Genomic DNA, 24,048 nt, shown 5'->3' with positions numbered 1-24,048 from the left:
ATACGTCAGTATTTCTGACGTATCTGTAAGCGCAAAAGTGACGCACTGCTGTGGTGTGTATGACAAATGTGACGGAACTCCAGCAATGCGTCCTTTCACATGGGGCAAGCCCCATGTGAATGGGCCTGCGTCAGTCTTTTACGCCTGCTGTTAGGCAGGCGCAAGATTTTGACGCAACGGCATCCTAGAAGTGACACAGTGAAATTTCATAGATTTCATTGCGTCACTTCTACGACCCTTCCTTGCGTCAACACGCCCCCCTTGCATACATTATACCTGGCACAGGTATAATGTGGCGCAGGGGTTTACAAAGTGACGCATCTACCTAGATGTAGTGTTGGCAGATAAAAGGAGGGGCGAGGGGAGCGCAGGGTACCGAGAAGAGGGAGTGAGGAGGGAGGCAGGGGTAAACTTCAGAAGGGAGTGAGGGGCCAGCTGTGAGAGAGCAGGAAGAGGAAAGACCAAGGCAGGGGGCAAAGGAGCGTGAAGGGGGGCTGGGAGGGGATGAAAGAAGGAGCCGCGGGGGAGTGGGGAGGGGGAGGTGAGGAGGCTGAGGAAGAGTGAGGAGGGACGGAGGCTAAATCATCAGAGCGGTCAGTCCTCCGCAGCTCAGAGTGAATCGCCTCTCTTCTCTGCCGCTCATCAGTGCGCTGGTAATTATGGTGCTTAGAATCTTCCGTACATTTATTTGCTAAGTGAATGTTTTTAAATGTGTAACGTTCATAACAATTATGTAGCACTTCGAACTGTGCTTCTGGTATTCACAGCACAAAAATAGTGTATTTGAATATTAACTTGTGGTGCTAACAAGGATCAGATGATTGTGGCACATTGAACTGTGTTGCTAAGTTGATTCCTCTGAATAAAATATACACTCTGTGTTGTTTGAGCAGATGGTGGTAAATCTAAATAATAGCATGCTGCGTGATCAGTTGTGGCCGAGTGGAGACAGCACTTTTGCTGAATAGTTACTCCCCCAAGGAGTTTGTGGGTGTGCGTGGGAAATTAGTTAGCACTGTAGCACACTAGTCTAGATCTTAAGCTTTAGTAGCGTAGCTGCCTGGTACGGGACAGCAAGAATATTGATAGTAATAACAGGTCACCGAGGCTGAGAACCTGTATATGCCTCATCCTTGGTGCAATATGATGATGGCAAATATTGGCCAGATAGTAAAGGAAATCCACAGAGCTGTAGAGCATCTAGGTTCTGTACGAGGGTAGGCTCTGGCCAAGGTTAGTACTGAAGGGGAATCTATGGGTCATGACGCGGCATGCAAGGAAGCTTGTTGCAATCAGTGGTCTCATGTCAGCTGAAAGCTCTCTATTTTGGTGTTCTGTCTGTGCCAATGCAGTGCTGTGTAAAAGAATTGTATATTATGTATACACTGTATATAGCCTAGACTTCTGTTTCCAAACTGTTCATATCCTGATGAGAGCCACTGTGTGTTTGTTCATTGGTACGGTTTTTCTGCAACAGAGTTTTTTTGCAGCCAACCTTTGGCCACGCATTTGCCTGTCTGGCTATTACTGCCCGCTATTAGGCAGTGCGTGTGAATTATTTTCAAGCATGCATTGCCCAGCAGGAGGTGTGACTGGGTAGAACAGCCTGCCTTTGAAGTACCCCCCAGATCAAGGCGATGAGTGCCACTCAAAGGAGAACGAATGATTCATTCAGACGCTCTTCTAATCTGCACTAATAAACATGCTGATCAGAGGCAAAGAAGAAATCAATCAACAATGACTCCGGCCTGATTTGTGAGGTGTTTGCACATGGGAGTTGCTGTGGGGTGGAGCACAAACCTTCCACTCCCATTTGTTAGAGTAGTGAACAAACAAATGTTCAGCTTAATTTTGTTTTACCTTCTGATTAAAAAAAAAAAACACTTTTTAGGAAAAACGATTCCGACATGGTTTTATAAGATGCATAGATCACTTGAAGTGCCATCATTGAGAGCTCTGAAGCAAAAGGTGAAGCCGTGAAGGCAGTGCAAATATTTCATGGTGTCTATTGGGTCAAAAAGGTGTTCAGCATACTTGCTTAGTCATCCAGTCATTGGCCTCCCTGCTAGCAAGCAGAGCAATGGTCACTTATTCCAGTTGCAATTGTGATTCCGTGCAACTTTGTGTGAAGGAATTTGGCAAAATATTGAGAATGCAGAAGTAAATGTAAATGCAGTACTTACAGGTGTGTCGGTGTGTTTTATGTTTGTGAAGTGAAGGAGATGCAGGGTAGTGCATTACGGAGTCAGTGAAAGGAGTCTTATGAAGATAAGATATACATATAGGCAAGAAGTAGAGAGAGAAAAGGGTGCACTAATCTAACATAGAATGAGCATGACTGCACTATTGAGGCACTCTGAACATCACTACTACCCCTTCCAGATCTGACCCAAAACAGCCTTTATTTTTAGATAACCGTGCTCTGCCTGTCACAATAAAAGTTGTGCTGCAGCAAGTCATGATGGCTTTGCTGAACTACTACATGAACAACAACTGCTTCATTTGCAATGTTCATAAAGTATGCAGCTGGTTTTGATGCTGTAGAGGACCATCAAGGGGAGCTAATAGAATTCAATCAGGATGGGGGTGATGTGATCATATTTCTTCATCCCCTCAATGAGACTTGCAGACTGGCTACTCCCAGAGATGTATTCTCCAAGCCACCTCTTTCTCAAATGTGCTTGAGAATGCACCATTTTCCCACATTTTTCAAAATGTTCTTGTGGGAGAACCCCCCGACCCCCCATAAGTGGTTCGGCCTCACTCGCTGCGCTTGCTCGCCACAGTGCAATATTTATGCCTCACCACTTTCAAATGTCACCAGCCGCCACTGTTACACTCACATTATAATAATATGTACATCCCATCCTGGCTCAGCGTGACGGTCGTCCATGGCTAGTGGGGCAACGCCCCAACGCCCCCAATGGACGCACCGCCACTGTCTCACATATCAAAGCAATATTACCATTAGCACCCCCCCTTGCAACCGCTACCAATACTACTGGGTGATACAGGGGACATTAACGAATTCCCTTTAATCATACCTCTGGGCAGGCTCATCACAGGGTGGCTACTCATTTGGCCTTGAACCAGGTGTAACAAAAGCCAATTGCCCCCACATTAAATGTGGTGGGGAAAATTTGGAACTCTTACACCCACAAAAAACTTACTGCAATGGTCCACAGCGAAAGGATACATCTGAAACCATGTGGCTATTGTAAGAATCACATCCATTTTTTTTTAACTAATGCTGTTTGTTTTTTCATTCTGTGCAGTGGACGGTAAACGTGTTGAAATTGGTTATACTCTTGATTTGCATATTAACCATGCCAATACGTCCCTAGTATATGGTAATACGTGTATCTAGGGCCTGTACGTTTTAAATATCACTAGTGGACACTAGTGGACTGCAGCACATATTGTGCCATCACACAAGTAACAATGCAAAACATGACCGCAGGCCTGTCACAAATAACCAGCCTTTCAAAATCAAACCTTCTGACAGGCCTAAATACTCCTTTTAAATATGAATAGATCATCCCTAAGTAGGCCCCAAGGCGGGGTGCATGATATTTAAAAGTAGAACATATAAAAGCTTACTGTTAAGCATACCCTTACAGTGACAACACCCTAACAGCTAGTTTCACTGGAGCATTGGCTAACACTATTAAAGGCAAATAATGTTATCTCTGTCTAGGAACAAGATAAAAAGTTGAGTCTTTAAATTTTTATAACATCATTTATAATATTTCTTACAAATACAATTCATTAGTAATGTCAGATTTGTACTAAATAGATAAAGTCATATGTAACCTGCCTTAAGCCCACGTGCCTGAGCTTCCATCTGCTACCTCAGAGCTGAATAGCTCATTCATGAAGCATACATTGGCTCATAGTGCTGAGACCTTGGTGTGGTAACAGGTTAACCTTCTTTTGACAGAATGGCCTGGGAGCTGTGTCCAGCCCATGCATATCTTCAAAGGATGCATGTACTGTCACTGGCAGATGTAGCTCATGCCTGGGCCTCCCTCCCATTGTTTCCAGTTTGTCTTCCCAGCCATCAGCCAGGCTCCAATTCCATTGAGAGAAGATCTGCACCCAGAACCAGTTTTGAGTGACCAAAGAGAAGGAGTTGCTTACTTCTCTTGCTACATTTCGAGGGTGGGCATAGGAGCTCTAAACAGGGGAAGAACGATTCTGCCATGTTAAAAGTATGGAGAGAGGGGCACTCTGGGATTGTTTGAAGTAGGGCACACAGAAACCCTCAAGTGTTCTAGTGTTGGAGCGTCCTCCCAGGTCAGCAAACTTCAGAAGAGGGACTTGGAATCTTTTTGTCAACCTTCTGCCTGGAGAGCCAATAGAGATGAGTGTCACCATTGAAGTCACAGCCATTGAGATTGAGTTGCTGTTTGGTCTTAGCTTGCTGTGCTGAAGGAGATCTGACTTCCAGACAAGTTTCTAAGTCCAAACATATAAGGCTTCACTGGGATGGACACTGAGAAGCATCGGATCAACATCGAGGCCTTCTATACCATTTAGTCTCATCTAACCACTTTGCTTCTGTTTACTCAGCCTAATCTCTCTTTCCCGCTTTCCTTCCAGGCTGTTTCCTTGTGCTCCCTCTCCTTCCCGCTTGCAGCCTCCCACAGGCCTGCACAGTGCACCGCCCCATCCCTAGAAGTGGAGGTCACAGCGTGACCCCATTGAGCAGGTCTCCAGGCCAGCTCTTCCTGCTGCTCGCTCTGCTAGCAGAGCCTCGGAACTTCTGAACACCCTCTCTCCGGCTCCCAAACCATTCCACACTCTAACTTGATTTTTACTTTAATGCTGCATTAAACTTTCTCTCCCATTCAATGCGCTCTCCCCTCTAACTACATTACTCCTTTTAGGCTCCTTAACCTTTTCCTTCTATTTAACAATTGTATCGTAAACCCATCCTTCCTTTCCAGGCTCCTATTTCCTTCCATTTAACCCTTTTTCTCTTGTAACTCAATCCTTCCTTTCCAGACTCCTATAACCTTTTTCCTGCCATTTAAAACATTTTTCACCTTCTAACTACATCCTTCTTTTCCAGGCTCATTTTTCCTTCCATTTAACCCTTTTGTCCTCATAACATCATCCTTCCTTTCCAAGCTCTTTTAACCCTTTACCTTCTATTTAACCTTTTATCTCTCGCAAGTGCATCTTTCCCTTCCAGGCTCCTTTAAACCTTTGTCCTTCCATGTATTCCTTTGCCTCCACGTAACTCAATTCTCCTTTTTAGACTCCTCTAACCACTTTTCTTCCGTTTACACAGTCTATTCTCTTTTTCATGTTTCCTCGTTCTTCCTCTCCCACATCATCTGCGGTGTCCCACATGGATCCTTGCTGAGCCCAACCCTGTTCAACACTTACATGACTCCCTTGACCACCCTCGTTAGATCCAACAGCATGAACATCATTTCCTATGCAGACAATACTAGCAGCCGCTGCCGGTAGTGGGAGTACATGAATTTCGTTGTGTGCAATGCATCACCAAATGCGATGCAGTGCATGCAACAAAATTCATTTTATTTATTTATATGTTTACTTACCTGTAAAGCTCCATAATCCATACATTACTACCCCCCACCCTGCCTCTCCCCCTCTCCATGTCACTGCCCGGCAGGTACTCCCACTACCGGCCGCAGCTGAATACTAGGCTCATCATCCTCCTATCCTCAGACCCTGCTAATACCAAAAGCTAACTACCACAGATGCATGACAAGCATCACAACTGGATGCGGAACAGATGCCTCAAACTCAGCACCAACAAAACAGAGATACTTATTGTCGGGAGCAGTTCTTGTACTTCTAAATGATTTACACATTTTCTTAAGTTAAGACTGTCTTCTCTTTGCCTTAGCTTCCAGGATTGACCTCATATTTATTTTACTGAAATCTTTCCTAGACCTAGCATGAACAGTGAGATAACCTACTTGTGGTGAACTACCATCCACCCCAACTAATAATCCACATTCTCACAGCTACCTTTTCCAACGTTCATGGACCGGGACAGGATGGAGGAGGTCAACCCAGGTCTGGTCCCTTAACTGGTATGGAAAGCTGGACTCAATGTGATGGAGTCTGCCTCAGAAAGCTCCTCTAAACATGATACCTTCACACAGACATGGGTATGAACGTTTGGTTTGCCAAGCTATGTGTCCAGTGAAACAAACTCAGCAATGTGGACAGTCTGATAGTGTAATTAATGGTCATTATCGAATCTTCCATGACAGTATGTTGATTTTCAAAATAAGGTGGTTAAAAAGAAGGGTAGAAATAATATGCTATGCTGTATACACTAGACAAAGGCATTCCATTTCATGAGACTCATAAAAGCACTACCTATAGAAATAGTTTATAACAGATTTGTGTTCATGACTTAATCTCATTCTAAACCCTTTACTCTGAACAGTTTTAAATCACATCTTTTTCATCTTAAGCAGATCAGTCATGGAGCAACAATCCCTGCCCTAAGTGACAAAACCCAATTCCCATCTTTCCTCCGAACAGTGTCAAGTGTTGAAGTCCAGCCTTTGGCAATAGTTCAGCTTTTGCTCACATTTAGATGGACATGGATTGGAATTTTGATCTCCAACAATGATATTTGTCTTCAAGGCAGCCAGATGCTTAAAGAAGAGGCAGAGAAAAGGAGGATCTGTGTTGAGTTTTTTGAGACCCTGCCAACAATTCCTAGCCGTGCTTCCTTAGACCATTTCATCGGGATACTGCTTCGATCCACCGCCACTGTGATTGTCTGCTATGCCTATGATGTTCATATTCTCCCAGTACTGAAGGAAATGTCTATGCTTGGCTTCTCTGGCAAAATGTGGATTGGAATTACAAGCTTGATGGCATCTCCTATGTTTTCTCCAAGAGAATTATGGAAAATGCTGAATGGCACATTGGGAGTGGCAGTGTCAAACAGAGAAATTCCCGGGTTTAAAGAATTCATCTATGCAATCCATCCATCTAGAAACACAGGGGACATATTTCTGTCTAAGATCTGGGAGCAGGTCTTTAGCTGCACCTGGGTGAGGGAGCTGAACAAAACAGGCACAGGAAGTGCTTTAAATTGGACTACACAATGCTCTGGGGCAGAAAGTCTACAAGGGCTTGATTCTTCAATGCTTAGAGCAAAGTTTACATTTGCTGCATACACTGCCATCTATGCCTTGGCACAAGCCCTCCACGATTTGATGTCCTGCAAACCACAGGAAGGTCCATTTGCCAATAATTCATGTGCGGATCCTCAGAAATACAAACCATGGCAGGTGCGAGCACTAGTGTAAGAGTTAAATGAATTTTGCTTCAGGGCATTTGTATAGTAAACATATGAATTTAGCACAAGTGTCAGGCTTTTTAGTCTAGAATGATTCATATGGGAATTCAATTGCAATAGTGATCCTACGTTAAAGGAAAACCATTCCAATTCAATTGGATCCAGGATATTTCTTTCCCATACCATATTATTATCTGATGTGGATAAACCATTGTTTCTACATGGTCACTCATTCCCTGACCTTATTGTTAGCCACAAGCATAAATGACCCTCTTTTGCTTCTGTGGCTGCAAGGATTATGGTGCACATTGAGTTTGTCAAGTTTACTGAGTTTATTGAAAATAGTAAGCATATGGATAGCAACCAGGTTGATGGTTTCTCTCATAGAAGAACTGAAAATATCTTTGTATCCATTTTGGCGCATCTCTGATTGCAGTTGATGTCTATGTTGGTATAGCACTGAAATTGCTTGACCAATTGGATATTTTGTCACCATGATTTGTAACCCTATTTTAGTTGTTGGAAGTTAATCTATTTGACCATCGCTATGCTGACTTGGATGTCATCCTGATAGACCAATCTAACTCAGGCTGTTTCTCATCCATCTCTTATCTCTAAAGATAGTCTCTTCAAATGTAGGGTTTTACCAGAGTTTTTAATATTCACACATGATTTTTAACTCCTTCTGACCAGCCTTTTGCAAAGTGTATTCGGTTCCATGGATTTAAATACATGACCTGCACTAAAACACCCAAGGCGTCCTCAGACTGTCACATTTTCTCACTACTGTCAATGGTACGAAGCCAGGTTTCAGTCAACATTAAGGGATCCGCATCGTGATCGAGGGTGAGGGTGGCGATATCTACTGCGTGTCTTATTGCAGATCTACGATGGAAAAACATGCATTTAAGCTTCGAGTGGGCGTCAGCTGGAGTCACATGGGAGGTGGTGACTCGTGTAAGGTTTTTCTTGTTTAAGGCTCTGGGATTAACACTGGGTTCTCTGTGCCGGTCAGCTGAGATTGTCTCAATTTGACGCTTATTATGTGTATTGTCCACACACGTTGGGTCATAAAAGCATAGGAGAGAATGAATATCGATATCAGTCATTGAGTCATTTATTCTAATGGGTCATGTGGGGTCTTTTGGGAGGGAAGAGGTTTTCCATCTAGAGAGTTGGGAGGTCAGGATAAGGGAGGGCAAAGGGAATGTGTGACCTGATGGAGGCCTGGAGTAGTAGTTAGTAGGATGGGCGTGATTGTGAATGTTTGCTTTTGAAAAATTGCTTAGTCGCCCCTTATTAGCCAGTTCAGAGGTGAGGAGTAAAATACTTTGAATATCTGCCTTGAGTGGTTGAATTGCTAGGGTGATCTCGACCAATATGGGTCCAATTGAGGAGTAGGTGCAGGGATCAGAGACCTGAGGCTAACCCCGGGCGGAGAACTCCGCTCCACCCGCGGAGTGTTGGCGATTTGCTTCCTCCGCATTCCGCGGAGAACACGGAGAAGGCAAATCTCCACACACTCCGCAGCAGAACGGGGTTGGCCAGCTCTTGCCTCCACCCCCTAAATGAACAAGTAAATCTACATTAGTTAATAGTGAATTAAAGCCACTTACCTGGCATGAGGTGTCCCTGGGCTGCCCTCCTCCTCTTCCTTACCCTATCGGTAATCCTTGAGAAACTGCGCATGCACCCTCGCAGGGGCATTTCTCGCAAGAAATGTGCATTCGCAGGCATGCGCGCATGCACAGTTTTCTCAAGGATTACCAATAGGGCGGGGAAGAGGAGGAGGGCAGCCCAGGGACGCAGCATGGTAGGTAAGTGGTTTTAATTTACCAGTAAGTAATGTAGATTTACTTGTTAATATTGGGGGGGGTTGGAGGCGGGTGGCGAAGCGGAGTTCCACAGAGTTTTTTTGCAACTTTGTGGACCTCCACATAGCCCCGCTATGCCCACTATGCCCAGGGTTACTTGAGGCTGAGGGATGTCTCGGGGTGGTGTTCAGGAGGATATTGCTGGAAACATGTTGGCCTGAGAGAGCCAGGCTAGGTAGGGTTATGGGTGGGGCAGGTTATTACAGGCAGTGGTGTGTGGCGCAGCAAATGGCTATATGATAGCGCTGGAGTGAGAGGGATCAGATTATTATCCAGATTTGAAAGTTCAGAATCTGACCTTGACATCCAGGGGTCTACGGGAAGCGATTTGGGCACACTGGTAGTATCAGCGGTAGTTAACGTTAGTACTGGCTTCAAGAAGGCGCTGGATTTTGATGCAGAGCCCAGAGTGGCTGTCTTTGTAGATTGGGCTTCAAAAATAAAGTAGGTTTGCACAGCTCCACTCAAGTTGCACCCAAATAAAATCTGCCTGACACAAAGTGGTCTAATGTAGCACAAAGTGATAATTGTGTTCAGAAACATGCTCTATTCCACGCAAAACACCTTTTGCACTGGAAAGTAAATACTCCTTTGAATTGCTTTTTGTTACTTTGTGCCAGAACAAAGTTGTTGTTCATCATTGCCGAAGTTTAACAAATATAACTTATTTCAAACTTAATTTCTTTTAAAGTATGCTAGAAGACCTGAACCTCCAACAACTGTGTCCAGTCTCAGTCAGTCTGCTTGCACACCCTAGATTCCATCTTTGGATCTACTTTTTCGGCAACTGATAAAGGGAATTTACCATCACCTGGGGATACCACTGAGCTATATAACTTTGTAAACCGTTGTAAATGGCAAGTCCATCAGAACATGAAGAAAGCATCACCTTATAATTTTACAATCACTACTCCTGGTGCTTCTGCCAAGTAACTGTGTGATCGCTGTACAGTATTTTTACTGCTGACTTACTGATATCTGCTGGTTCTTTATGCTGCTCAAAATTTCCATCAACCATGTGAAACCATGTGGTTGTCCAAATGATTAAAGGCTGTAAGGGTAAAAAAAAAGATCAACTAAAAATCTTTTAAAGAATTGTAAAACACTAATCAAACGCTTTGATATGAATTGGGAGGACGGCTCTCGATAAGGCGGACCACCTGGCACCTGAAAAACGATGACTCTGTGGCGGTTGGGTGACCACCTTTAATTGACCGCACTTAAGGTCAATAAGCAGTTCACTAATTGTCTAATGCTTTATCAATATATGTAACTTAATGTTAACTGGTATAGTTTGTACACATTAAATCATACAGTGAAAGATTAAGAAGTTAAACTGCTGACACTATCTTATGCAAGGCTCTAAGATAAAATGCTTTGGCATGTTTACATATGGTGTAAACCTCAAGAAAATATGAATAAATGTGTCCCAACAGATTACAATTCTGCAAACAAATAATCAGTATAGTCAACCAAATAAGCCTCAAATCAAAAAGTATGGTGTTCAGTAAAACTTTGAAACCAGAAGGTTATTTTTAAAATTAAACTAGCAATGCAGAAGGCAAAAACAAGGTTAGTCAGAAGCTTGGTAAATCAATATAGGAATTATGTATAGCCTCAATCAGATGTGGCAAATAGTCTTACTTAAAGTTAAGTCGTAAAGCAAAACTATTCTAAGTCCAATTTAAGAGTCAGCCTGACAAATTTCTTCTCTCATAGATTCAGGGTAAAGTAAACTGGCTCACCTCCAGAATGTACCTACTTTTAAGGGAAAATTCACATTTGAAATCAATGGAAATCACACAGTCAGTATAAGGCATACACAGTTAAATGAATTACAGTTCAGAATTGTACAACATCATTTATTTCCAACGCCTCAGTACTATCCCCTACAAGAACATTGATTCCCCCCTAGTCTGACGTAATGCCATTGGATGTGACAGTAGCAATCTAACTAACAAAAAATCGAATCTCAAAAGTGAATGGCATACAGTATTTCTGGCAGAAAGAGCCTTGAATGTAGCAAAATACTTCCTCCACGGTTCTTCTATAACAGCATGTCAATACAGAGAGCATTACATAGTGAACATGTTGGTTACTTTCAATTGGCAGAGAAATGAAAACACTTATCATGGATGCATTAGGAATCAAGGGGTTGAGGCCAGGTTCGGGCCTACTTGTGTCAAGCACAAAAAAAATATATAGTATTTCAAATGGCAAATGTTCATAATGCTAGGCTCATAAATCTCCTAAGCTAAAATCCACCCTTCCAATAATTAGTGTTCAACTGTTGTACACTTTTGTGTTGTCACCTAGTCAGCACATTTCTAAGCCTTTTATTACACCATAAACTCCCTTTAGTCTTCTGGGGGCAGATGTATCATCCTTTTTTTTGTCGCAAATGCTGCGATTCTCAAAAAAGCAGCGTTTGCGAAAAAAAAATCGGAAAATGCGGTGTATGAAAAAATCGCATCGCAAAATTAAGGAATCACAAAATTTGCAAATCCTTAATTTTGCGCAAGCATTTAAGGAATCGCAAAAAGGGATTCCTTAAATGCTATGTAAGAAACAATAATGTTTTCCGATTTCACACTAAGAAATCACAAATTACCATGTAGTTGGTGGTAATTTGCGAATTCTTTTACAAATGCACTTTTTGGCATTTGTAAAGGTGCCATGTGTTGCTCATACATGCCCTTAGGGCATGTATGTGCACCATATGTGCACACATGTAAATTTCAGGGGTGCACCAGGGTGTCCTTAAGACACCCTTGAAATGATTCTCAATTTGCGATTAGCAAATTGCGAATTGCAAATTGAGAATAACTTCCCATTCCTTCCTTTGGGCCTCCTGGCCCATAGAAATGAATGGGAAATTATTCCTTAATTGTGATTAGCAATTTGTTAATCGCAATTAAGGAATTTTAAGAAATCGCTAAAAAATAGCGATTTTCTACATACATCACAAATTGCAATTCTCAAATAGCGATTTCTAAAAAAATCGCTATTTGAGAATCGCAAATGATGGTGATGATGCATCTGCCCCCTGGTCTGTTTGTCCTCATTAAACAATCAAATTACCATTTCACCCTTTACAGCCACAAAGACTTAACATTTGGATATTCTTTCTAAATAAAGTCATTCCTAATGGCGAGTACCCCCATTCGACAACTGTGCAAGTAATTAGCGGGTATCGAGGTTTATTCATTTATTGAATTTGTAAAGCACTGATTTCTACTAGGTTGACACCAGCCTGTTTGGGGAATGCTGCAACTGAATCCTCAGCATCATACTTTTTAATCCACACACACACACACACACACATGCACAGACACACACTACATGTTTGGGTGTTTTTATTGCACAAAATGCAGGATAGAAAAACACATATTCTCAATGAAGACAACAATATGGAAAATATTTCAAGGTTCCTTTGGAAACATGGATTTTTTCAACATCATCTTAGCCAACAAACCACTCTGATGAGCTTTACAATTGTCAGGACAACTAGGATTACATTCCATGGAGGACCACATTATTTTGTAACTTTATCTACATTATCCTTCACAGTATATGGCAGCTGTAACTAAGACTGGCTCCCTAAAGTAACTTCAATTTGCACCCCATCATTCACAATATTGTTTTCCATTACATTGAACATGCAATGAGAGATGTAACATGCAAGTGTAGAAGCAGTGTATGGCAAGCCTGTGAGTTATAGTTATTTTACCGGACAATTTACAGTTACCTGAGATAACTATAACTGGAAACTTTCTGTGATGTTGTTCAATTTCAATTTCTTTTTTTTTATCCTCATATCACCGAAAAAGCATCTGCAATACTTTATGGAGCCGTCCACTAAACTGTGTTCTCTGTGGCCACTGCATTTGCTTTGGTCTGCAAACATTACTAGACCATTACCTTTGTTGGTGTCATGGTGTAATCATTGGATCAAAGGAAAATATTCGAAACCCAAGGATCTGCTCCATATCAGAAAATCAAGCCAAATATTGGGTTATTCTCCTTCACCACTGCCTGGTCTAAATGAGCAATTTTAATGGCTGCCTTAACCCTGTCTTCCACCTTCGGGGGCAGGGGGTCCCTCCATTTTATGCAGATTTCCATTCGGACAATCAGAATCAGCAGTAACCAGTAACCCTCTTTGTGGGCGCTTCAGTCACTTACTGATTATACCATCTTCTCCAAATAGGTTGTGTCCCTCTCAATACATTAAAGCTTGATGTTAAAGTCCCATTTAACAATATCCTAGCTGAGGAACCCTCGTACCACTTTTTTAAAGTATATAATAAAATAGGTCCAAATCCCATTGTTCCCAACACCTCCCACAGGTACTCCCAGCACACTCTATCAAACGCCTTGGCTGCGTCAAGGGTCACCACGGCCAAGGGCTCAGCTCGTTCAGAGGCACGATCTATAGTGCCAATTAGTTGCTGGGTCTGTTCCTGGATATACCTCTTGGGGATGAAACCCTCCTGGTCTAAGTGTATTAGTTGTGGGGCGAGCTTGGCCAATCTCCCTGCCAAAATGTTCATAAAGATCTTAAAGTCTACATTTAACAGGGTGATTGGTCTGTAGGAATCTGCTCTCGAAGGGTCTTTAGAGGGTTTCAAGATACGTACAATTGCTGCCTCTTTCCAGGACCTAGGAACTTGACCCCCTGGTAAAAAGACCAAATTAAACAAAGTTTATAATATCAGCACTAGCTCCTCTATCAAGAGTTTATACACCTCATTAGGGATTGCATGTGTGCCCGCTGCTTTACCACTCTATCTCTTAACAAGACTCGGACGAATCTCCTCCCTAGTTATTGGAGCATCAAGGAGTTCAGGGCTGTATGATGTTAAACTAGTTAAGAATATCTCCCTTAGCCAGGCTTTAAGAGCCTCAGGATTCTGGAAATTTTCTTCCTTATATAACTCATAAAATAGTGTAACTAAACAGATTTGCATATCCTCAAGTTTATTAGAGGTATTTCCATTATAATTTACTATTAGATGGTTTATATAGTTCCTAGACCAACCTACTCCAGCCTTCCAAGCCAAGAGCGCACCCGATTTTTCCCCATACTCAAAATTCTGCATGAATTTTGGAAAACATTGTGCTTTACACTTCTGATCTAACTTGATCCTATAATCCTGGCGGGCCTCATTCAACAGTCTCTGAGCCGGTTTCCACCTTCTCCCCACCTCCTCTCCTTTTTTTGACCCTCAGGTGACCTGGATACATTAATATTGCCCATGCTATTGGTGGAAGGGGGCTCCTGAATTGTCGACTCTGGAGAGAGATGGATTGTGCACCCCTTGTGCGAAGCGTAAACCTACACACTTTTCCTGCAGAGAGGTTGGATCTCGTTTGCTGGTTTCTACTACTCTCCATAGGATATTGGCCCTCCGTCCTCCTAAATCCACCACTTGCTGGGGACCACCAAGGCTTTTCAGGGAAGTAACAAGAGGTGGATAAATGAGGTGCCATTAAATGAGGCCAAATAAAACAAACCCCCTGCAGCTCCAGCCGCCTCCAGGACCATCTTACCACCTTCAGATGGCCCGTTCCTGAGACCTGTCCTGCCTTCAACCAAAAATTGCTTTGGTCTGGAGCAAAGATCTCAAGCCTGCCTCTGTCTCTGGTGCTGTCTCTGCCAATCCCAACCAGGACCTAGATGTTTGCAATGCAGCAGTGAACTCTAGAGCTGCGCTCTCCTACTGCTGGGCTAAGAGCACGTGGGATCCCTCCCTCGGATCTGTAGCTATCGTCTGGAAGATGGGACAGGACAACAAACAGGAATGTGTGATGAGGATAGCAGATAAGGTAATACGGGGGAGAGGTAGTTCCGAAAAGCAGAGAGGGAGCAGGGAGGCCTAAGGAGGCTTAGCTGATGGCCGCCATGTTCCCATTTATTTGTATTTGTGTTCAATTTCAATTTATATGTTACTTTGTTTCTTTAGAACATAAAAGCATTGTATATAAAATGCATAAGGCATATGCCTATAAAACAAGTTCATAGATGGACAGTTGGTGTCAGGATGGAAGATCGGAAAGTGGGTGGAGGGAGGGGGGAGGAGTTGGTACACTTTGCAACATTAGCGCATGTTTATATATACACAACGTTGGATTCAAATATGCGTGTGTCCAATACGCGTGTGTTTTTAATCTAAAGGCCGAACAGCTGGTTGCTGCACAACAAATACAAGTGACGCTTATAGACAATAGTCTACATATATTAGGATGGACAGTTTGTGTCAGGATGGCAGACTGGGAAATGGGTGGAGGGATGGGGGAGGAGTTAGCACACTTTGCAATTTAAGAAAGGACTCATGGACACAATAGTCAAAATAGATTAGGACGGACAGTTGGTGTCAGGATGACAGACCGGGAAGTTGGTGGAGGGAGGAGGAGTTGGTTCACTTTGCAACATTAGCCCATTAGACCGGAAAGTGGGTGGAGGGAGGGGGAGGAGTTGGACAGAAACATATTGCATACCCACAAGCATTGTGAAATCAAACATTTTAGAAACGTGTGCTTACTATTTTCTTTCTCTTCCATTTAACCAGAGTGAGCCACAGCAAAGCGTGGCCGGGAACAGCTACTATATATACATATATATATATATATATATATATATATATATATATATATATATATATAACAGAACGTGGAAGTGGTGATTATATCGGAGTGGAGTGCATTGGCAGAAGGTGTTTTTGCTGTGTGAAAACTGGATATATATATATATTTATATATATATATATAGTAACAGTTTCCCAAAGCACAAACAAGTGCTGATGGACTCCACTCCAAAGAAGTTTCACCACTCCAAGATTGTGTTTGCAGAAAAGGGGGTTTATTCAACACATGATTTCAGCATGAAATGAAATGAAATGAAATTTGATTTGTAGAGCGCATGGCTGCCCGAAAGCGTCCCAGCGCTTGCTTAGGGAACCCGTCCTGGTATTCCCCTGCGAGATAACCCATTACTGGGCATCCCCAAGGTGAAAGCCAGGCATCCCGCTGCAAGGGGCCATTGTGGAGATTAAGCAAGCTATTGCCCAGAGTTACAGAGTGGGACTCCATGATTGGAATAGGCACCGAGGTGAGAATTGTCAAGTCCGGGGAAATAGAGCCCAAGACCCGCCGAGGCGGGGAATTGAACCCTGGTCCGGGCCAGACCTCTGCATCAGGGTCTGCCGCTCCAACCACTTGAGCCACACTTCTCCACTGGTGTATGGATGGTGTATGCATGGTGTATCAAAAATGATGGAAAAAACACCCAACGCGTTTCGACGAAGAGCTCGTCTTGCTCACAGGTAACATCCATGTCACATGCAATTCGTTAAATAAAGTTCATTCAAAGTGACATCACACACAGAAAATTTATCAACATAGATGAAGGACTTCACAATAAGCATCGTTGCAAACAGCGGCCATCTTTGAAAGGGGTTCTCTGTATGTAACACATATTCATCAATATGTTATACTAGACGGACCGATTGCACATCATTTCAATAAATGGCATAAAATAACCACCTTATTAACATCAGGAGTCAAAGACTTGCAAATAAACTCTTACAATCAGTATTTCAATTGCGAAAGTAGTACAATTTTCACTGTATGACCTCTTCCGAATAATACTAATACGCATATTTAAGCGATTGCATGTTTACGGAGCTAGCAATAACTAGTGACAATCTCCTAATTAATTAACAGTATACAGTGAATTTTGAATTTTTGTACCTCATCGTTCTGGGTCAACAATTGAAAGAAACCATTTATAATCATACAATGTTGTGGTTGCGTTAACTCCAGTGGGTGATAATTGAACCTTCTGTCCCAAGTGGGAAATTATATTATCCGAGTCATAACTCTAAACTTGAGACATCATCATGACTGTTCAAAAACAAATTGTCCAAATATTAGTTGTTCTTCATAGTGTCACGGTCAAAACCACAAATGAAAATAATTCTAAGAGTCCCAAGTGGGAAAAATATTGATTTGACACAGTTAATCAACAAATAACTAAAGGTCAATTTGATTGTTCATTCCAAAGTGTCCAATTGTTTGTTGTTCTCCACAATGTCATATCTTGCTTGCTCTGTCGCCTGAACAAAACAAAAGAAAAACCAGCCTGATCAAACTTATCGGAAAGAATTAGTTATCTTACCCTTAAGCCCATACTTGCAACGAAAATAAATAGACAAAACAGTGATCAGTGTAGTTATGTGAAATTAAAAACAAAGACTAAGCCAAACATATATATACATATATAAAACAACTTGGAAACAACTCTGTTCAGAAAGAAAACCGCTGGTAACAGCATTTTGCATGCCAGCAGTAGCCATCCCTGTGTCATCTTATTGAAAGCATTCCTGTAGGTGATTAAAACGTATTTGTAGCTCCCAACAAAATTATGAGGAATGTGCAAGGGAAATGATGGAAAGATTAAGCAATAGAGGGTACTCTAAAATCACCCTCTTGAGAGCCTGGTGTAAAACTGAGGATCATTCCCGTGGTTCACTATTGGCTGATAAAAATACAGTGGTTAATAATGATAGAGAAAGTCCTAGACTTATAACCACATTTAGTAAGCAAGGAAGAAAAATTAAAGACATCATTAAAAAGAACTGGCCTATTGTATTAACTGATGGTGTGCTTGCTAGTAGACTACCAGAATTTCCTTCAATTACTTTCAGACGAGCAAGATCAATGAGAAACAAATTGGTTAAATCAAGCCCGGAAAAAAAATCTGATGGGACTTGGCTCAAGCAGAGAAATGGATTCTTTAAATGTTCAACTTACAGAGCATGTAGATTCCGTATAAATACGACCCATTATACCACCCCATTTTCAAATAGGAGTATAGCCATTAAGGGAAATTATGGATGCCGCACTGAGTATGCTGTATATGTTCTGACGTGCACCTGTGGACTTCGCTAGGTGGGTAGTACAAAGCTGCAGGTGCATGTCAGAATATTGCAGCATCTCAGGGCAATCGTCAATAACGACACAGCTTACCCACTGGTGAGACATTTTAGAACAACATATAACAATGACCTGAATTGTCTATCCTATTTTGTTATCAACGCAGTAGCACCCCTACGTAGAGGTGGGGATAGGGAAAAACTACTAAGGAGGCTGGAAACTCAAATGATAGTTGAGTTAGACAGCAAGAATCCCAATGGGTTAAATAATACAGAAGATCTACATCATTATTTATAGGAATCCTAAGACAATATAAGTTGATTCAGGAGATAGTACTTTAAAATGAAAGACTTTCCAGACAAACAGAAAATGTAAATATTGAATTAATGCATTAAATAATCAGTTAGCCTCCTATCCTGTTCAGGAATTTTAACATAGTATGTAAAATTATATATTTTTGGGGGTATGTTTTTTAAGACTAAAATTTGCTCGGCACTTTTAGCACTTTATAATTCACTAGCACTTTAAGCAGTCTCTTAGTACGTTTTAACAGTGCGCAGCATATTGCATTTATGCAGTAATATTAACTCTCGCGATTTATAATAGGCTTAATACTCCAAAGCATTAAGGTTTTGTGACAAAATTGCACTTTGTAACATGTTTTAGATACATAAGGATGTATCGCAAAACCAAATTATCTAGCGAACATACAGCCAGATTCATGAAGCTTAATTGTGCTCGCAAAGGGCCAGATTCTGAGAATCTGGCCCTTTGCGAGCGCAATTTTTGCATTTGGGATTCATCATCCCAAATGCAAAAATCGGTAAAAGCGATTTCGCTAAATTGCGAGGAATTACATTTAAGGAATCTCTATTTGAGATTCCTTAAATGCAATTCATTAACCATTTATAAATTGCGAATTCGCAATTGCGGGCCGCTATTTAACGCGAGGTCAAACCTAGTGGTAAATAGCGAAAAATTAGAAAAATGCTTTTAAATGCATTTTTCAAAGTTGCATGTTGCACACACACATGTCATTTGGACATGTGTGTGCGCAACACCAATGTAGATTACATTTCAGGGGTGCTACAGGGTGTCCTTTGGACACCCCTAGCACCCTTGAAATCGCATCCTTATTTGCGATTAGCAAATTGCTAATCGCAAATAAGGAATAACTCCCCATTCATTCCTATAGGCCTAAAGGCCCATAGGAATGAATGGGGAGTTATTCCTTATTTGCGATTAGCAATTTGCTAATCGCAAATAAGGAATGTGTAGGAATCGCATTTTATTTTGCGATTCCTACATGAATCCCGTTTTGCGAGCCTGTAATAGCGATTCCTTATGAATCGCTATTAAAGACTCGCAAAACGGGTCTTTGATGAATCTGGCAGATAATCTTTTAGAAATGTGTATATTCATGGTTTTATTAGATTAACTATATTTATAAAAATGTTAAAGTTTTTAGTGTTAGGCTATCCTGCACATATTTTATAGTATGGGGGAAAGCTGTTACAAAGTGCACTGTTATATTTATTGCGGTTTTTTGCACAATAGTTCTTGACATAAGATGGAGTCAAAATGCAAGGTTAAAGGCATTTAAGCCGAATGCGAGAGTTTATGTTTACACATGTTTGTTATTCGCTGCACTGAGATAACTGGAGGCCAATCTGCACTAGTATGTCTTCAATGTCCATGCTTGAAAGTATCACGTGATCATGTGAACAATGGGCGGGCAGTTGAAATGAAATTTAAATGTACCACATTGCTGCTATAACTGTGTGTGAGCTAGAGCACGGCTGTGCTCGAAACGCATCGCAGCAGAGCGAGGGGAAAATAAATTACCTTCCTGCCTGGTTTCTCGTGGTCCGCCTCCTTCATTTTCCTGGAAGGATTTGTTCGAAGGATTGTTTGCTATATATATATATATATATATATATATATATATATATATATATATATATATATATATCTTTGTACACTCTGCATCCAGCGTACTTCGTATGTATATATAGATATATATTATATATATATCGAATCCAATTGCATAGCATTCCTTAACCTCCCTGATGGCAAGAAAGAAGGCGCAAACTCCTCTTGCTTGTGCAATTATTAATTATTTTCAGTCATAATGTATATACACACACACACACACACATGTTGACTTCCAAGACCCCCCACCTCGCTCTGCCCCTGCCCTGCGCACCGCTCTTACCTGTGCCGGCCGCCACTGGAATAGACCCCAATGAATGTAACTATGTAGCATGTGAATGTCACAGACCTGTCACTGTTCACTTGCAGATTGTATGTGGCTAAACTGCTAATCTTTGAACTGTGTGACCTGGATTACAAGCACTGTCAATGAACCTGACAGTTATCAAAAACATTATTATATCCTTGATTCTCAAAATGCTAAAAGGTGTCATTTAAATATGCAAATGCCTGCTGTCCCATTTATATTTAGCTTTGTACCTAATGGTAGCTGTAGATTGAGTGGGGATTACCACGACATTTTTTTCCTTTGGCATGTTGATATTTTGTGAAATTAAAATGACATACATCTAGAATAAATAACATTGTTGAACAGATAAAAAGGCAAGCATCACTCCTAACTATATGTTTTCATCTGTATCTAGCTATTGCACTATGTGAAGAATGCCCACATGAAGAACAATGCTGGGAGTGAGACATTATTCGATGCCAATGGGGACTCACCTCCTTTTCTTGATCTGTTGTACTGGCACATGACATCCAGCAACACCAGCAGCTTTGTCCATGTGGGCACCTATGATGGAAAGGCCCCAGCTGGTAACCAAATGACTATCAACATCAGCAGCATCCACTGGGGTGGAAAGAACACTGAGGTCAGAATTTTGTGATATTCTCCTGAGCTCCACTTTCAGACTGGTTTGCTATTGGTTTGTGACTCTTTTCTCATTAGCACTGTTCTAGAGTGTAAAGACTGAGATGAGCAAAGTAACATTTTATTCACAAAGTCAGTAATACAAAAATAGGCATGGAATTTGTGAAGACTAAACTTGGACCAGGACTGGTCACAATGGCAACAGGATATTCCCAATTCCTTGCAATGGGCAATGCCTTGCCATAGGTCCCAATGAGAGGATAAGTAAAAGTTATAGCTGTATTAATTTCAGTGGAACAGGTAAATGCCTTTGCTCTCAATATATTCTGTGTGCAGATAGGTCATCAAAAATGTACAAAAATACAGTCCACCAAAATATTTTTCCTTGACTGACCAAGCCAGGCCACCATCCTCACCATTATGATCTTGTTGTGGCCCATGCGTAAAAAGTTTGTACTCAACCAGTGAGCAGCCCTTTTCTGGAGCTGATCCCGAGCCACAATTAGGACATAGGGACAAGCTACAGGGGGGGGGCTCAAAATGTCTTCACAAGAAGTAAGAGCAGAACTGCCAGTGTCCCGAGGAAATGAATTGGAGCTTTTCAGGCAGGTGCAGGCTGAAGTAGGCTGAATGCTGTTGCTTGAGGCTGGGGGCTTCACAGTGTCCGAGCCCCTAATGGTTGTGTTTAATGATAATCCACTGTTGCCCAGAGAATTTATGCTAGGGCTCCTACCCACAACCTGCAAATTAGCACATGTAGAGTTATGTAAAATTGTAAGTTCATGTGCAGATAGGCCACTACCTTTGCTCACCAAGTACTCAGTGATTGGATGTTGAGAGGTGTTGACCAAAAGACCTTCCATCCGGTCAGTTGTTTAACCTGAAGAGTACTGCTACATTTTTTACATAAAACATCTAATAGCAACGGGTTGTGTGACAGGGAATTGCAAGTCTGACTTGTGGAAGACTGTGTTTGTGAGTGTGATGAGGGCTTGTCCCAATAGAGAAGCTGATATTTATTACTTTGATGAATGGGAAGCTGTTTTTGCTTTGTAGCCAAATTCCTCCCTGTTTGCCTTTTCTTCTTAAATGCTAAGCTAGTGCCAGACTGAAACATAGGGGGCTTGCCAGGCTCAGGCTTGGCTACAGTGGTATCAACTGTATCAGTACAATTACTGGTACAAACAAGACCTGGCGATAGACCTTTACCACCCTCTGAGAGCCAAAAAGCGTATCGGCATGGGAGTGATGAACTGGCAATAACCTGTGCTCCAAAGAGAGTCTGCGCTCTGCCAATTCAATTTCATTTTTTTGTGTCACAATTTTTTATTGAAACAGAAGCATACAGCGTATGCACAGTATGAGACAAAGTATGGAAACATTAAGCAATACAATGAAATGAAGTAGGGGATTAATGGAAAAGGGAGAAAGCACTTTACACTCAGAACTACTATAGACAATTTTACCAGTACTGCGTTTCTCCTTATGCGTCGAGTGCTAAAGAGTCATCGGATTAAAAGCCCACACAGAGGAGGGGGAGGAGAGTATGGATCCAGGCAACCAGTCCCTGGGGATAGGGGAGAGGACACTTCTCTAGGGTCTGGATGGGGTGGGCAACAGAATTGGAGGGGATGCGCATTGGCGAAAGGAGAGGAATCCCATAGTATCGGGATAGCAAATTCCGTAGCACATTGCCAAGAGAGGGAGGAAGAGGTCCCCACTAGGATGTGGATAGGATGGGCGGAATTGAAGCTGTGGTTCCCCAAATTGAAGGGGTCCACATGCCTACATGTCCGGGGGAAGGGAAAAAAGCGAGGGATGGGGAGGAGAAAAGGCGGCTGGTAGAGGGGAGAATGGGAAGGGGGATGTGGTGGATGTGAGAAGTTAGCCTGGCATATGTTGTCCACTATTCTAGTGGGCACCTTGCACCAGTCTAAACGACCCTTATGATGGTGGTTGTAAAGTCACCCTTATAGACCAGCTATCCTAGTGGTAGCATGGACAAAGCAGTCTTAGGCTTAAACTTCAGAGAGCATGTGAAGCCAGCTATTTTAACATATATAATCCCTTGAATACCAGATGAAAGGACAACACACAAGGTATATATCAAATATATATGTATGTATTACTAACACAACCCCTCTGACTCCTTTATGAGGTCAGAGTTCGAGATACAGCACAAGTTACTGTATAAGCATACTATAAGTTGCACAAATACAATTCTGCCCTCGGGGCCTCACGAACCATATACTAAGAAAGTGGTATAAGGACCACTTCAGAAACAGTGAATAGGCCTAGGGCCTAGGGAATCTCTGAGGCTACACTGAAGAACCAAGGGCTTGGAAGTAGGAGGCCCACGGGAAGCGTGTGCAGTGTCTAAACACACATGCGAGTTACCATAGACTTAGAATGGGAACGTAAAAGTTACAAAGTAGTTGATTCTGGACACTCCAGGTGGACTACGGTAAAACCCTCTTAAACTAGGACACTTGGATAGTCAATACCTACGGGAGCACCAGAGTACTCGAGTTACCTCAGCCAGGGAAGCCGGGTGCATAGGTGTCTTTTCGTGTCGGGTTTCATCGCTGTTTCCTATGGAGAGCTGCAAAGAAGTGCTGCAGGTGACCAGGAGCGAAGTGTCTGGGTGGATCCAAGGGTGGATCGAAGATGTGAAGAACCTGAAAGCAGAGGGGACAGAGTCTGGGTCACTAGCCAGTGACCAGGAAGGAACCAGGCGATGTTGAGTGTTTCAGGTGAAGAAGGTGAAGCTTGTCTCTGCAGCCACGAGGACCAGGAGGTGTCGACGATGACCAAGACTTGCATTCGAGTTTCCCCACAAAGGATCTAGTTGACGGCGGTGTCGGTATCCGTACTGGACCCAACAAGCCTTGCCAAATGCAATCTACGCCGGAAGGGAAGATTGGCATCAGATCAGACCAGCAAGGTCTGAGGGGCTTCTCCTTTGCAGGGAAGCTGGAGCAAATCTGAAGCAACTAGGCAAGCAGTGTAGATTCAAGATGGAGTCTTCAGAGGGCTAACTAGCCAACGGGCTAGCAACCGGGAAGACGCGT

At 42.3% G+C, this 24,048-nt stretch overlaps 1 protein-coding gene across 1 annotated transcript in view; it reads left to right on the top strand.

The window, feature by feature from the left end:
- The first annotated feature begins 6,647 nt into the window (after positions 1-6,647).
- The window catches only part of LOC147684545 (extracellular calcium-sensing receptor-like), a 34,746-nt gene continuing 17,345 nt past the window's right edge, over positions 6,648-24,048 (top strand). The window contains exons 1-2 of the mRNA XM_086939704.1: positions 6,648-7,295; positions 20,751-20,978. Of these exons, the coding sequence (XP_086795830.1) occupies positions 6,648-7,295; positions 20,751-20,978 (876 nt within the window). The remainder of the gene's footprint in view (positions 7,296-20,750; positions 20,979-24,048) is intronic.

Source organism: Lissotriton vulgaris, chromosome 10 (assembly GCF_964263255.1).
Source record: "Lissotriton vulgaris chromosome 10, aLisVul1.2, whole genome shotgun sequence".
Taxonomy (NCBI): domain Eukaryota; kingdom Metazoa; phylum Chordata; class Amphibia; order Caudata; family Salamandridae; genus Lissotriton; species Lissotriton vulgaris.
Note: the sequence above shows the minus strand (reverse complement) of the source record. Positions and strands in the feature narration are given on the sequence as shown.